A 16,960-nucleotide genomic window follows, 5' to 3' on the forward strand; every position below is an offset into this window, starting at 1 on the left:
TACTGCACGCAGATGCATTGGCCGCCGTTTCACGTGGTGGCTCTGCTGTGGAATTAATAAACTAGGACCCAGTCCGCAAATCCGTCGAGGCTGTCACGCACTTTCCTACCCACCTTGCAGTGTTATTACCACAACCTACACAAGCCACCAAGCAGCCAGCAACCAGCTAAATCCATCTGGCTGCTCCTCCTTTCATCACTCACCCGCACGCTACAATCCAGCTGTAGTATCTGGTTGGTCAGGTCGACGATGTCCATGGCGATTCTTGTCTAACCATTAACCAGTAGATCCTGTTCCACGACCAAGAACGAACAACACCGGCACCGCCTCACCGCTTCCGGCCATTGCTCAACTCGTCGGCCCCAGGTTCGTTTCCTTAGCTGTTATGTTTCTGCAGCTGCTTGTGCGTAGCTAGATCTGCGCATATAGTGCCCACTGTGATGTAGTTGTCACGTTTCTGCAGCTGCTTATGCGTAGCTAGATCTTTGCATATAGTTGCCACTGTCATGTAGTTGTACGAATGAACGAGAAGATAGTAGTAGTGCCGCGATGGCTGCAATAATAGATGGCAGATGATTGAATCTTTGATGTATAAAATTAAAATGCCATGTTGAAATTAATATCTGTTCTCATTTTGTTACAGCAAAAACAGAAGTTCTCAATCATGGCCGGTGTCCTAGATGCTTTGGCGTCCTACATCCAAAACATGCTCATGCAGATGGCGGCAGATGAGGTGCATATGTTGCTTGGAGTGTCCGGTGAGATTGATAACATGGACATCAAGCTTCGGGATCTGAAGAACATCGTTGCCGATGCTGATAGGAGGAACATCACAGACCAAAGTGTCCAAGCATGGGGGATAGAGCTAAGGAATGCTATGTATGATGCCACTGACATCCTCGACCTGTGCCAGCTCAAGGCCATGGAGCGAGGCCAAAGGCATGATGCCGGATGCTTCAACCCGTTGCTCTTCTGCATACGGAATCCCCTACATGCCCACGACATTGGAAGCCGCATCAAGAACCTTAACAAGAAGCTAGATCACATCAAGGCACGTGGTGCATCATTCAACTTCATGAACCTTGGTACTTACGAGGACCGTGGAAGAAACGTGGTATCATATCCTTCTGGTACCCGTGAGACGTCAGGGGGGCTCGACGAATCTGGTTTGGTTGGTGAGAAGATTGAAGAGGACACAACAAATCTAGTAGAGATGCTAACAAAGAAGTATCCAACTGACGACGACAAATCCAACAAAATAATCATTTTCTCCATTGTGGGAATTGGTGGGATTGGTAAAACCACTCTTGCTCAAAAGATCTTCAACAGTGAAGTCATAAAACATGAGTTCACGAAGAAAATATGGTTGAGTGTCAACCAAGACTTCAACAATACTGAAATGCTAAGGAGAGTTATTATCGAAGCTGGTGGAAACCACCATGCTTGTGGAATTTCAAAGGTGGCACTGGAACAGACTCTAATAGAAGCTTTGAAGGGACATAAAACCTTATTAATAATGGATGATGTCTGGGACTACAGTATATGGGAAGGTGTGCTTAGAACTCCCTTTGTCAATGCCATGCTAGCTCAAGGTAGCCGTGTGCTGGTCACCACAAGGCATGACATAGTGGCACGTCAGATGAAGGCTGAGGAGCCCTACCATCGTATTGATAAACTTGGGCTTGAAGATGCATGGTTGCTGCTCAAGAAGCAGGTACAAGTTAATCCATACATTAATTACTTTTCTTTAATTATGCATTTTGTTTTCTAGCTGCATCACTTTAGTTTTGCTTCTATCTTAGTAGTGGGAACTAGATTCCCTGTCCTGGCAACAACTTCTATTTTTCTTATTTGTTTCAACATCTAGCTAGTTCTACGGTGGTGACCTTCGAAATATATTATAAAGAAACAAAATGCCATACTTCCATATGTTAGTACTGTAATATCCTGCATATGCAGTCATGCAGACTCCACATAGGGCAGGTATTCACAATTTTTTGTTAAAGCAATTAAAATTTGGACATTGTATTACACTTCCTCATTTTTTAAAAGAGCATGAGATCTGTAGGTTCGATTGGATCTGTCATGGGCTGTAGCGTAGGCAATACCACATGGCGAATTAGCAACTAAATTTAATTCACAAACTAAGGCAACCATAATAAGTTTGTTTAGCACTATGCTTTTTAGAGTAAAATAAAAAAAAACAGTTTTCGAACTTATTCTGTATGATGTCATTTGGGTCCCTAGACTCTCAAAATGCATGCACTGTGAGGTTAGCGAAATTGTCTTTGGATGTAATGTAAGTGCCAAGCTCTTATAATGCTACTTTCATGCCCCCCCACACTTATACTAGAATATCATCAGGATCCCCAGACTTGTCACGTGCTATCATCCAGTTCTAAATGAGCCCTAACACACTATACATCGTTAGTATTGACCAGTAGTCCAACACGAGGGTATGTATGTCACACATATTGGGCTGCTGCACAGTATCAGAGCGAGAAGAGAGAAACAAAGAGAGAGGGAGGGAGGGGGAATCGAGACGGTGGGCCAAAGGCCAACATATATGTGTGGTTCCCATGGGTAGGATCCACTAGTAGAGATATTATGAGACATATAGATAGCATTTGGTTGGGATATAAGGTGGGGTGGGATAGTCTTGTCTCTGGTTTGTGGGATGCGGCAACCCTAATTCTTTTCTGGTTGGGGAGGGATGGGATCAACCCGTTTTCTGTTTGGTCTTAGACATAAAAAGTGGGATCCGCTACTGACATGTGGGGCCCATTTGGCAGTTTTTATTCTTTCTTTTTCTTCCTCCTCTCCTTCTCTCTCTTTCCCCAACCGTAGCCGCCCAAAGGGCTCACGCATGACGCCCTACGCCTCCTCCTGGTCAGATCGGCTGTAACACCCTAGAATTTGCATGTTTTCAAAATAGGTGAAAATGATTTAATTATGCATTTTGTGAGCATGCAAATTTAGAAAAAAAAAATAAAAACTTTGTTAAAGTTAAAATCAAATATAAGGTCTAGCTATATGTTTGTGCATACATGCTACTGTATACTTATTTTTGTGATGTTTGGGTTTGATCAAAATTTCAAAAATATTTGAATTTGGATTTGGAAATGAAATTAAAAAAAAAGATTTCTTCATCTCCTTCTTTTGGCCCGCTCGGCCTTGTTTTTTTTTTCTTTTTCCCGCACGGCCCACCTTCCCCACTTCCCTCCATTTCGGCGGCCCAGCTTTGCATCCGCCGCTTCGGCCCAGCTCCACTCTCCCTCTCCCTCTCCCATGCTTCCGCGTTGGGCCGGCCCAGCAGCAAGCTGGGCCAGCCTGAGCCGCCGCCACCGCTGCACAAGCACGAATGTGAGCAACCGTCGTGGCCGCGTAGCCGTCGTGGCTGCGCAGCCGTACAGAACTGGGGTACTTAAATAGTTTAAGGATCTAAATATGCAATTTTATATTGAGTGATATGATAGAAGACATAGTAGTTTAGGGGCCATGGGTGTAATTTACTCTATAAAAATATATTATTCGCCACTGTACCAATTATCATATGACTGGAAGTATACGTGAGAAGGCATCGCATATGAAATTGTCTACAACAGCATTTTTAATATTGATTTTTCAACGTGAACCGGGTGGAAGCGTGCTATAGCAAAGAACCCACATATACCAACGCAAAACTCTTTGTACTAAACTGGATGTGCCTATTGGGTGAAATTTAATGAAGAGTGGGCCCAGAAACTACGAATAGAACTAGTACCACTTAGAATATTAATTATTTTGGAACAAAATTTGAAACTAATCCAACCACCTTTATTGGGAGGAGACTATTACTGCTTTCAACTGTTTATTTGTATAGTCATGCACTGGGAGATTACATGCTGTCACTTGTAATTGAAATAATTCATTCTAATATTTTTGCTTGGCCATACCTTAATGCGCCCCTTGTAATGAATATTTTTCCATATTTATTGAGTTATGTTTTCTTGAGCACTGTAGCTTTATTATACAGAATTTATATTGACTGGTAGTGAATCATTCCAGTGGGTTCAGAATTGACGCAGTGGCAGCTACAATGCACACAATGTTGTATTAGCTGAATAATAGTGCTGATTTTGCTAAAGATTAGGAAAGGCCGTACTTCCAAAGGTGATAGGAGCAAAGAAGTAGAAATTCATCATGAACATTGCTAGTGAATACTTTGTTGCTATTGTCTCCGAAGCAACATTCGTGCCTTTTTTCTTTCTTTTTACTTAGTTGCACATGCATAAAGTATAATATAAAAAAGGCTGACCAAAAATTATGTGCTAGAGACCCCATAGGTTTCTTTCTTGATGTGTTTTGCATTGACAGGATATCATGACACTGCACAATAAATTATTGTTTGTCTAATTAGCCTAAAATTCTTGAAGGTTGTTATAGACGTAAATGATGAGCCCCAGGTTGAAATACTAAAGGATATTGGAATGAGACTTGTTGAAAAATGTGATGGTTTACCTCTTGGGGTCAAAGTAATGGGAGGTCTCCTGCGTCAGAAAAGGATAAGACGAACCGACTGGCAAAATGTCTTAGATGATTCTCTATGGTCAGTATCACAAATGCCTAAAGAGCTAAATTATGCAGTATATCTTAGCTATGAAGATCTGCAGCCTTGTTTGAAGCCTTGCTTTTTGCACTATTCCCTCCTTCCAAGGGGCACATTGTTTTTTGTTGATGACATTGTGGGCATGTGGATTAGTGAAGGATTTGTTCATGGAACATTACGTGACCTAGAAGAAATAGGAAGGGAATACTATGATCAGTTAATACAGCGGAACCTTATTGAGCCAGATAAGACATATCTTGATCAAGAAGTTTGCAACATGCATGATGTTGTTCGGTCATTTGCTCATAGCGTGTTCAGAGATGAAGCACTCGTAGCTCATAATAGTACAATTGGTATTGACAAACTTAAATCACAAAAGCTTTTTCGATTATCTCTGGAAAGCAAACGATCAGAAGAACATGATTTGGAGTGTTCTCTCCAAACACAGACATCACTGAGAACACTAATTTTAGTTGGTAATATAAAGATTAAGCCAGGTGATTCATTTGTTTCTCTTTCGAGTCTTCGAACACTATATTTGAACAGTGTAAATATTGGTGCAATAGCTGAATCTTTGTATCAGCTGAAACATTTGAGGTATTTGTCAATAGAAAACTGTAATACATCCAAGTTACCAGAAGACATAGGCAAGTTGAAATTCTTGCAGTACATTAGCCTTCATGGTTGTCAGAGTTTGGCTAATCTTCCCAGTAGCATTGGAGTGCTACAAGACTTGAGGTTTCTCAGACTTGGCTGGACAAATGTACGTGTTATACCAAGGGAATTTAGTGGCCTAACTTCTTTGAGGAAATTATATGGATTTCCAGCCCACATGGACTGTGATCACTGTAGTTTGGAGGAACTGGGGCCTCTCTGCCAGCTAACAGAACTTAGTATCAGTTTCTTGGAGAATGTAGCTTCTTCCTCATCTGCTATAAAGGCCAAACTTGGTGGGAAGAAGCGCCTAAGGTTTCTCTCACTGGGTTGCACCAGTAGTCTTGGAGATGATGGCCTGTTGGTAAAAGAGGAAGATGGGATATCTGAGAAAGCCAAGAGACAAATCGAGGAGGTTTTTGATGAGCTCTGCCCTCCGCTTGGCTTAGAAAACCTTGAAATCAAAGGGTATTTTGGTGAGCGGCTCCCAGGTTGGATGATGCTGACAGCAGTTACGCCCCTTGGGAGCTTGAGGATTCTAACGATGGATGAGTTGGCCTGCTGCACAGAGCTTCCTAGTGGCTTGAGTCAGCTCACCTGCTTGGAGCATGTACAGATGAGAAAGGCCCCAGCCATCAAGTGTGTTGGGCCTGAATTCCTACAACCAAACAATCAGGTAGGTGTTGCATTTCCTAGATTGCAGAAGCTGTACTTTGAGGGAATGGTGGAATGGGAGGAATGGGTGTGGGAGGAACAAGTGAAAGCCATGCCTATCTTGGAGGTGCTTGTACTCAAAATGTGCAAATTGAGCCACATGCCTCCAGGCCTTGCCTTCCACGCAATGGCTTTGAAGAATATACGTATATATGATGTCAGGCATCTAAGGTCTTTGGAGAACTTTGCTTCTGTTGTCCACCTCGACGTGTTTAGGAACACTGACCTGGAGAGGATCAGTAATCTACCGAAACTGCAGAAGCTCACCATAGATGACTGCCCAAAGTTGATGGTATTGGAGGGCATGCCTTCACTACAGAGACTCGATCTGGAGGATTATGCCATGGAAACAGTCCCTAAGTATCTGCAGGATGTGAACCCAAGGTATTTGCAGCTAGATTGTTCCTTATCGCTGCTCACTGCCATAGCAGCAGGGAAATCTGGTCCTGAGTGGGACAAGTTCAGCCACATCCAGCAAGTCAAAGCCTATGCAGATGATGCAGACAGTCAAAGCAAGTGGTATGTGCTCTACACGAGAGATCCTTTCCGCTTTGAGACAAATATCAGTCGCTCTGCAATTGCTCAAGGTGCTTCATCTGATATATTTTTATTTCCAGATACCGTGTTTGGCTTGGTCTGTTTTCTTGGTTCCCTCGTCTCAATTCCAATCTCTGTATCTTATGCAGCACGCAGCCGCCGGACGTGGTTTCCTTACTTCCGAACATGTCCCGTTGAGGACGAGCAGCCCACAGGACGACACACTTCTGCAGAAAAACGTGTGCCCCTTTGCGTATGCTTCAGGTAAACAATTAGTCTACACATTGATTGCTTGCCTCTGCTTCAGTAATCGTGCATGCTTATGCCTCCTTGACACCTGATTAATCGAATATGGCAAGTTGTTTACCATTTCATCCCGTGCAACGTATTTTTGCAACTTGTGCAGGTGCAACGCCTATCTTCACTTGGCTCGCTGGCTTGATCAAGCGTGCGTGCACTGCCGTGAAGCCGACGGCATCGCTTCCCCATCAGATCAGTGGACCGAAGTAGCAGTGTATCCTGCATGTACACAGATTGTTCTGACCAGGCAGGAGGACACGTCAGGAGCTTAGTCTGAGTATATGCATTATGGTCATTCGTTGATCTTCCGCCAACTGCTTGTGCAGAACAAGACTTGCTCTGTTTTTACTGTTTGTTCATTCTGCTTTCTTTAGGCTGCTGGGAGTGGGAGTGCTTTCATTCTGCTTCCTTCCGCCAACTGCTGGGAGTGGAGTATATGTTGCTATATCCTGCTGAACATCTATGTTTTGTACGGAGTATTTTGGATTGGAACATGCTTGTCCTCTTTAATTTCAGCTGGCTTACCCATAGTGTATGCCGTAACCTTGCATATTACCTCCATGAATCCACTGTGGAGACGTGCTTTCTCGGTGGGTTGAGTTGACCTACTTAGACACCAACATTTGTAGAAAGTGTGTGCAACATTTTGTTGGTGTTTCGAGTAAACACCAACGAGTAAATTTATATTATTGCGCGTCTGACTCGGATGGTGTGCTAAGAAGACACAAGATTTATACTGGGCAGAATGTCCCTACGTCCAGTTCGTGGCTGTTGCTCGTGTTATTAGCACTAAAAAGTTCGTAATAGGGGTTACAAACGGACGAGAGAGGGACAGGTCCCAAGTCTCTGATGGAAAGACTGAATGGGTGCCGAGAGCTCGATCGCTGCTCAGCTGTGTGTTGGAGGTTCGATGCTAGTGGTTCTGCTATGATGCGGTGTGGTGTGCGATGTGGTGAACCGATGCCCCCTAGTGAGACGCCTTGCTTTCCCTTTTATTGGCCAAGGGAAAGCACGAGTTACAAATGGGAGAGCCAAGGAGAACGAGAGGCGAAAAGAAGTCCTTCAGGGTCACCGAGCCTTTCTTTTTCCTCTGTGCGGGCCCGCTGATGTGGAAGGCGGCGACAGGGACAGCCCCACGCCGTGCGCCTGTCCGCTGACACTGTGATGCCCTGGCGTTGTCAGCGAGTCGTAACGTCCCGCTCCGCCCCAGCGGACGGTGCGGCGAACCAGCGTGCTGGTCAGCGGCCGTACAGGGAGTGGGCAGCATAGTGACCATTCGTCCATCACTGTGGGCATTGTGAGTCCCCTGGAATGACATGTCGTGGGGACGGGTCGTGCTGGGACGCGACCGCTCCCTGCACGATGCCAAAAGTTTGACCTTGGGTAGTATTTTCTGGCCCGTAGTGGTTGGTGGCGGCGTGAGCTTCCGTTAAGAACTGCGTCCGAGGGATCGGGGGAAGCGGAGCCAGTCCTCAGACGTTGGGCAAGGCGGAGCCAGCCCTCAGGCGTAGGGCATAGCGGAGCCAGTCCTCAGACATCGGGCGAGGCGAAACCAGCCCTCAGACATCGGGCGAGGCGAAGCCAGCCCTCAGACGTCGGCCCATAACCACGACTGAGCGAAGCTGGGCACGCGGGGGATGCAATGGACACCTTCGCTGGGCGATGAGCAGGGGGTGTGGAGCGGTCATCACCGGACTCCTCGAGGCCGGCGTCATCCGCCCACTGACGGTGCTTAGAGTGCCCCCTCGGGGAGCTGCTCAGGTAGTATGGCTGAGTGGACCTACTTAGACACTTACTCCCTCCGTCCCACAATAAAAGTCGTTATGGGATACGTGAATGTCAAACTTTCTCAACTTTAAATAGGTTTGTAGAAAATATGTGCAACATTTATATCTTCAAATAAGTTTATTATGAAAGTATATTCAACTATCTATCTAATGATACAAAATATATATTATAAATATTAATATTCTTTTATATATAATTGGTCAAAGTAAAAAAAAGGCTAACTTCTCGGAAAGCGAGAATGACTTCTATTTTGGGATATAGGGAATTGTTGCGAGTACAAGGACGTTTTGTTAGCGTACGCCTTTCATTTAACGAACTGGGCAGGTTGAGCTGCCGCTTTATTGGTAAAGAAGAGATCTAGACTGGGCTACGACTAATTAATACAACTATAGCAACCTAGACAGGTGGCTCTGTTCCGAATGGGCTAAAGTTTAGTTCTTGTCATATCGAATATTTGGAGGCTAATTAGGAGGACTAGACATGAAAGGGCAGACCCAGTGCCGGAGGCTCCCACATGAGTTGGGTCGGGGGAAGGGATAAACCGAGACAAGTCTTTCCCCTGCAAAATCTACGGAGAGGCTGCTTCGAACCTACGACCTGGTGATTCAGTGAAACAGCTCTCACCACTGCACCAAGTCTGCCCTTCTAGACATGAGCTAATTATAAAACTAATTGCAGAAGTCCTAGACTAATTTGCGAGATAAAACTATTAAGCCTAATTAATCCATCATTAGCAAATATTTACTATAGCTCCACATTGTTATATCTATACTAATTAGACTTAATAGATTCTTATCGCAAATTAGCCTGCGTCTGTGTAATTAGTTTTGTAATTAGCTTATATTTAATAGTCCTAATTGGTATCAAAGATCCGATGTGACAGGACTAATATTTAGCTCCTAGAAAACAAACACCAAGAATTGGCGAGTGGCAACCCATCACAATCATGCATACTCCCTCCATTAAGAAAACAAAGTTGCTATGGAATTCGTAACCGTTAATATTTTCGACTAAATTTCTAAAAAAACATTAGGGACCATTTGGATCCTTTCATTTTGGATAATTGGAATCTACTTAATGGATTATGCTCTTTGGCTCGGAATTTGACATTCCACAACTTTTCCAAGTTCACATATAAGCCTATCTCGAATTCTATAGATCAACCTGCTATGTTTCAACTCTGCAATTTATGGCATGCTCTTCAACTTGCTTCCCTACACTAGAAATGCAACATATAAGTATATCCCTCATATGCCTAATAATAGTATACAAATATATTTCATATACAACCTTAATTAATTTGTACCTAAATACTAGTGCCATCAGTTGGACATCCTATGCCGATGTCCATGATAATAACCTACCTCTGCACCAATGACTACCTCTGCATCCCTACACCAACACCATACCCGCTGACAAGCATGCATGAGGACTTCAGCAGCCCTAGGGACGTTTATGGTCATTAAACATAGGTCAGTACTGTTTAAGTGCAATTAAGCGTCATTATACACACGTAGGTATTGATTAAGTGCAATTATGGCTTAATACTGTGATTAGTTTCTCAGTGATTAGGATAATTAAAGTCCTAAATAGGTATATATAAGATCTAACATTTGCTATTAGAGCCATCTTATACTAATCTAAGAACCCTAATATCTGATTAAGTTTTACTTAGACTCTAATAGATTATGTATATTAATAGTTTTTAAAAGTATTTGAAATTTTTATCGAAAATCATCATACCCTGGGATCATATAGATTTTCTAATAAAGTTTTGATATTATTACATTTGTCTATGCTAATTCCACAAAATAAAGGAAAGATTCTACAACACCAAAACATGTTGTCGTGCAAGTTTGTACAATTTACTAACCAAGTTTTGATATTATTACAATTATTCTTCGGTAATTCCATAAAATAATTGGAATAATATATAAATTTAGCAATGACATTCAATATAATGCCACAACATATTTTTCTCCCATAAGCATTCACCCAAATATATTAGATTATTTTAATAAAGTGCAACTCTACACTGTTCACAAATAAACACATCTCTCACAAAATTTTAGTGACTGTGAGAGATGTACCCATTTTTGAACAATGTATAGTACCAATTTGTTAAAATTATTTGAAAACTTTATGTAATGATCATACACCAAAATCATGTAGTCATGAAAGTTTGTAGAATTTCCTATGGTAATTCAAAAAAGTAATTGAAACAATATCTAAATTTACCCCGAAAATTATAGAAACCAACATGGAAACATAATTCGGCCCATAAGAATGGCCCAAAAAATTCATACCATTTTGATAAGTCATGACTATATATTGTTCACAAATAGATACATTTGAACCATATTTCATATAATTACATGAGAGATGTATCCATTCATGAACAATGCATGGACGTCAAATCGGCGTTCCTCAACGGCGACCTCAACGAGGAGGTGTATGTTGCTCAACTGCCCAACTTCGTCGACAAGCTCTGGCCTGACAAGGTGCTCTACAGACATCGACAAGCCCCCCGTGCTCTGGCGTAGTGAGAACGAGCACACTTGTACACCTGCGGGAAGGCTGAGAAGCGGCTGATCGTCGGTGTTTATGTCAGCGATCTCATCATCATGGGCGCCGACGACGCAAAGCTCCATGCGTTCAAGGAGAACATGAAGGAATGCTCAGTACTTGTACAAGCAACGCGTTGAAGCAGCTTTTGAACCTTTGACACTTTGTTCAACGAATCACGCCTGAGAACAGAGACGGATGTACTATGTACATGCCATGCCGCGACAGAGTCATTTGTCACCCTGTGTTGTCAACTGATTGTGCATAAATAACAGGATTTCCTCTGTTCCAGTTGATCTGTCCCGTTTACGTTTTGCTAGACCTGGAGCTGAGCTATTTCAGTTGTGCGGCACGACACTTGCTTCGGTTAAATTCATGGGCTTTAATCTGGACATCTGCTCGCGGCAGAGATTGCAGCTACACACAGCGTCCTGGTAACAGACACACCATATAATAATAAATAACAAGAAATGCTGACTCTGTTTTCGTGCACTGTTCTCAGGGTGGTGAGACGCACGACCATACACAACTAGCAACCCTGCTGGTTGATCGAGTGATCTCTGTTTTCTGGTGGCTAAGGTCCAAGGAGGCGCTGACGGAAAGGCCTCTGCCACCATGCATACTCCTACGTCTAGAGTCTATATATATATATACACCTACGTACCGAGTGTACAACAAGCACATCGCATGCCGGAACCGAGTGAGCACGGAGCTGCATGCTACAGGGACATTGCCTTGTTCATATAGTGAGAAAGCGATAGTCCCCGTTGCCGCCGATTCAGAGATAGCGATATCGGGAGGAGGAGAACCTCGATCCCTTTTCTGTTCCGATTCAGAATAGTCTTGTCTTTTACAGAGTTCACAGGGTCACAAGTACATCTGTTTATTTACCCTCTCCTCCCACTGCCCGTGGGCCCAACACAACTAATACATTAACGACTATGTAATGGAATTAACAACTTGTAATACGCCTTGTTCATAGAGCCAGCGCCCGCTCTTCTTCACGTCAAGTGCTGTGCTGGTACAGTACTGAGAGAAAGGTAATCCGAGATCCTCTAGTCTTCCGGTCAAGGTGTTTGAATAACATTTGGTGGCTTGAGGCATCCAACCTCTAATTTGAACCCTAGAGTTTGTACCGAAATCTTCAATTTCAATGCTTTTTCCACAAAATTAGAACACTAGATATTCTAATGCTTTGGAATCATACTTCCTAGCGGTGTTGATGGAGCCCGCTAAACAGGAGGCACTACTACATCCCGCCTTTTAAGAGGCCATTGGAAACCATTTGTTGAGGCGGCTATCAAGCATGTGTTAATGGAAGTGACAAGTCACATGATTTTTCGTGCGAAACACGTGCATGTGTGACTAAGAGAGCTCAAACTCACGACCACTATGCCTCAAAGTCACTTGTGTCTATGTAGCCGATACATTTATATTGTATCCACTTTAGTAAATATTGTAATGCATAATTGAGAGCCTAAAAAGTTTAAATTAAAAAACATTGAATTGGAAAGTTTTTGAAATTTTGAGTACTACAACTTTGGTTTGGGTCGTTTCTCCATCCAAGGCAATTGAAAAAATTCAAAAAGTATGAATTTCAAAAAAATTGAAAACTAAAACTCAATATTTTGGCACTCAATAGCCTCAAGTCTTACAACCGGTGCAAATGTTTCATGAAAATCTAATCCTACAACTTGAGTATAGCCCTGTGCAACCAATCTTGTTTTGTTTCTTACAACTATGCCATCTTCATTTTGCTTATTTCTAAGCACCTACTTAATACCACCCATACTGTAGTTCCTGGGTCTCTCAACTAGCTTCCAAACGTAATTGGGGGTGATATTATTCAACTATTCATGCATAGCATTCACCCAATCCAGATCTCTTAAGCGCTTCATCAATATTTATAGGCTAAATGGATGATACAAATGCATAGTACTCAAAAAATGATGTAATCCTTGATCTTGTTTGAACACCTTTTCATATGTCACCAACCATTTGATCAATTGGATGATCCTTTGCAATAGCTTTATTGATCGCGGATTGATAGTGATTCATCGTGATATTTTAAAAATTTTGTTCTGATTCAAAAACTTTGGAGATCGTTTGATTGGATTTTGCCTTTTTCTTCAAAACATACACAGGTTGTTCTAAAGAAATCGTCCAGGGTAGTTTCTAAACTAGGCCATGCCAATTTTGAAACTATCGAGTCATGTTTCTAAATTATATAGGCCAAAATAGTTTCGGCTATGTTTTGGCGGTTCCATTTACCGCCGCCCCTATAAATGTATTTATAGAGCCGGGTGTTGTTCCAAGTCACCTCTACAAATGCCCCTATTTTTAGAGACGGCTCTATTTCCAAATGCCTCTAGAATTTTTAGAGGCGGCTCTAGTTTTAGCCGCCTCTATAAATCGATTTGTAGCCGCCTCTAAAAATAAGAGCTGCATAGTAAATTTGATTTTTTTTTTCAAATGACAATGGATGAAAAAATGACAAGAACAAAAGCTGCAGATCTCGAAAAGTTATGAAACTTTATAATTGACATCATTTTCATTTGAAATCATCTATGCATCAAAAATTACATTTGAATTTCTCACATTCAAAATTCATTTTTTTCAAATGACCTCCGATGGAGAAACCACCAAAACAAAAGTTGTAGATCTAGAAAAGCTATGCAACTTTGTAGTTGATAACTTTTTCATTTGAAATCATATATGCATGGAAAATCTACGATTGAATTTCTCACATTTCAAATTCGAATTTTTCATACGACCTCGGATGGAGAAACGACCGAAGCAAAAGTTGTAGATCTTGAAATGTTATGTAACTTTGTAGTTGACAACTTTTTTATTTAAAATCATCTATGATGGAAAATCTAAGTTTAAATTTCTCACAATTGAAATTCAAATATTTCAAACAACCTTGGCTAGAGAAAAGACCAAAACCAAAGTTGTAGATCTCGAAAATTTATGAAACTTTGTAGCTGACAACTTTTCCATTTGAATTCATTTAAGGTTCCAAATACTTATTTGAAAACCGGATTAAAATAATGCGAAGGAATATCCAAAATGGACACAAATGTGTTGTGGTTGGAATGGTTAGGGGACGAACGCGTGAGGCCAGTGGTCGCGGGTTCGAGCACCAAAGCAATGGAATCGAAGGAATTGGAGGCCCATCCCAACACCGAGGTCAGCTCCGAACCGATGGAATCGGAGGAGCGAGGAGGGAAGATCCACCGACAGTAGTGAGAGGATTGTGATTTCAATCTAGGGGCAAAATGGAAAGTACAGGTCAACTTTTTTACAAAATGGTTAAATGAGAACCAAAACACAGAAATGGCGTTTCAGCAGTGTTTCATAAGGGTAGTGTGGCGAATTCACCATTTTGATGCTATTTGAGCCAAGTCCACTTCTTTTGAGGACAAATATCTTTCTCATTGGGACCTAGATGCGTATTCTTTGCGTAATAGGAGGAGTAAATCAAACCTCAGAAAATCATTATTTTTAGGAAAGCACACTGGAACAAGTTATGGGATCGGACCTCCTTGCATGAGTTGGGAGTTTGCTTCTGTTTTTCCGTTGTAGCTAGTCTTCGTGGAAACCCAGCTGCGCTATAGCACATCTTGTATCTCTGCATGCAGTTCTCGTGCATTAGCACCCTAATGTTCACTTGTTAAAGCAACCCGATGTCCTTGCTGGCATGGTATACCTGCACCCGTGAAGCTTCTAGCCACTCGAGGCAGGTGAAGCCGTGAAGGTTAGTGTAGAGCACCATGGCATCAACCCGGTGCATACATCTAGACAGCCAGATGGGCGATCAAATTATTTTTAATTTAATTCAACTTGCTTTTGTGTTAACTTGGTTTGCTAGCTACTGAGGCTCCAAAGTGGAATTGGTACCAAAACGAGGATCCGTCTTTACGCTGTGATTTTATTGTAAGGGCCTGTTTAGTTCCACCCAAAACCCAAAAAATTTTACGCAGTATTCGTCACATCGAATCTTGCGGCACATGCATTGAGTACTAAATGTAGACGAAAAAAAAACTAATTGCACAGTTGGGTGAGAAATCACGAGACGAAACTTTCGAACCTAATTAGTCCATAATTAGACACTAATTACCAAATACAAACGAAAATGCTACAGTACCCAACACCCAAAAAATTTCCGGATCTGCCAAGCTGAAAATCCCGTCGACCTTTGTTAATTAGCGTCCAGCACCATGCCATGTCCACTGCCAAGCTGCATTGATTTCTTCATCCTCAGTGAGTGTTGGCTTGTCATCTCGTGCGAGGAGAAAGCATCATGCGGTGGCTCCACGCTTCTTCACGCAAATGCATTGGCCAGCGTGTCACGTGGTTTGGCTCAGAGCTACTATAGCATCCAAGGCTCACGCAAACTATAGCATCCAAGGCTCCGCTGCGGAATTAATAAACGAGGCCGCACGCAAATCGATGGATGCATGTATACATGTCAGATGATTTATATCTTTGTGCCGCGATGGATGCATGTATACATGTCAGATGATTTATATCTTTGTTGTACAAAAGTAAAATGCCATGTTGGCATTCACATTTTTTCTGATTCCTCAAAAAAATCACATTTGGGCCTTGTTTAGTTCCCTTCAAAATTCCAATTTTTTTCACTCTCTCTCCATCACATCAATTTTTAGCCGCTTGCATGGAGTATTAAATGTAGGTAAAAAAAATAACTAATTACACAGTTTAGTTGGAAATCACGAGATGAATCTTTTGAGCCTAGTTGGTCCACGATTGGACAATATTTGTCAAATAAGACGAAAGTGGTACTATTCATCAGGTTGAAAAAACTTTCAATCTAAACGTGGCCTTGTTCTGATTTTGTGACAGAAAAACGAATTTGTCAATCATGGCCGGTGTCGTAGGTGCTTTGGCGTCATACATCCAAAACATGCTGATGGAGACGGCCGAAGAGGTGCATATGTTGCTCGGGGTGTCCGGTGAGATTGATAACATGGGCATCAAACTTCGAGATCTGAAGAACTTCCTTGCGGATGCTGATAGAAGGAACATTGTGTTAAGTAATCTGCTGTTCTCCTGTATAAACGCGTGGTAGAGGTAGGCACCGAAAGGCTCCGTGCTGCACTATAGCCGCTGCAGGGGCAGGCGCTGAAAAGCTCCCCTGCCGTACTGTAGCCACAGCAGGGGCAGGCGTCAAAGTCTGTTGTCACATCTAATCACTATAGCAGCATGACAGCCTGACATGTCTGTGTACTATGATTAGATAGGTAGAGTTGTATATATAGTTTTCCACTGCAACTCAGTAAAGATAGCGAGTTCAATTTTGCCATCTCCTCTGTAGAGCTCCGGCCAACGCTGATGCTTGTGCTGTGTGTGTGCGCGCGCTCTGTTCTCCCTCCCTTCTTCTACCTCTAGCCATAGTGTGTGATCAGCAACACTAGTGAGCGGTCGGCTCACCCGTGCCGAAGATCCAGGGGTGAACAAGTGGTATCGGAGCCGTACAAGCGCCGTCGCCGGACTAACCGCTGGCGATGACAGACGGTTTGGAGATGGACGACAGCAGCGGCGCTGCTGTGGCTACCCAGCCACGACAGGAGGTCGTCGTGCGCACGATGCGAAAGGTCAGCGACACCAGTTGGCCGGCGCTGACTCGCACCAACTATTTCATTAATTTCTTCTTAGAGTAGTATAACATAATTGGGCTATCCCCCTGCAGGTGGCAGGCCTATGCTCACTTGGAATTCTGGCTGCGTGGACGAGCGTGCCTACACTGCAGGGAACACTACGTAGAAAACGTTTTTTAGAGGCGGGTAGTAA

General features: G+C 42.7%; 1 protein-coding gene across 1 annotated transcript; it reads left to right on the forward strand.

Annotated features, from left to right (window-relative positions):
- Positions 1–7,459, forward strand: LOC136483551 (putative disease resistance protein RGA1). The gene is made up of 5 exons (XM_066480658.1): positions 1–366; positions 644–1,714; positions 4,416–6,543; positions 6,643–6,757; positions 6,900–7,459. The coding sequence occupies exons 2-5, from the start codon at positions 665–667 to the stop codon at positions 7,063–7,065; spliced, it is 3,459 nt and encodes a 1,152-aa protein (XP_066336755.1). The 5' UTR covers positions 1–366; positions 644–664; the 3' UTR covers positions 7,066–7,459.
- Positions 7,460–16,960: the final 9,501 nt, after the last annotated feature.

The sequence above is a fragment of the Miscanthus floridulus genome, chromosome 9 (genome assembly GCF_019320115.1).
Source record: "Miscanthus floridulus cultivar M001 chromosome 9, ASM1932011v1, whole genome shotgun sequence".
In the NCBI taxonomy this organism is placed as follows: domain Eukaryota; kingdom Viridiplantae; phylum Streptophyta; class Magnoliopsida; order Poales; family Poaceae; genus Miscanthus; species Miscanthus floridulus.

Coding starts and splice junctions, on each gene's coding strand:
- LOC136483551 (XM_066480658.1), top strand. CDS start 665: ATGGCCGGTGTCCTAGATGCTTTGGCGTCCTACATCCAAAACATGCTC. Junction 1,715..4,415: donor GGTTGCTGCTCAAGAAGCAG/GTACAAGTTAAT, acceptor AAATTCTTGAAG/GTTGTTATAGACGTAAATGA. Junction 6,758..6,899: donor CCCCTTTGCGTATGCTTCAG/GTAAACAATTAG, acceptor CAACTTGTGCAG/GTGCAACGCCTATCTTCACT.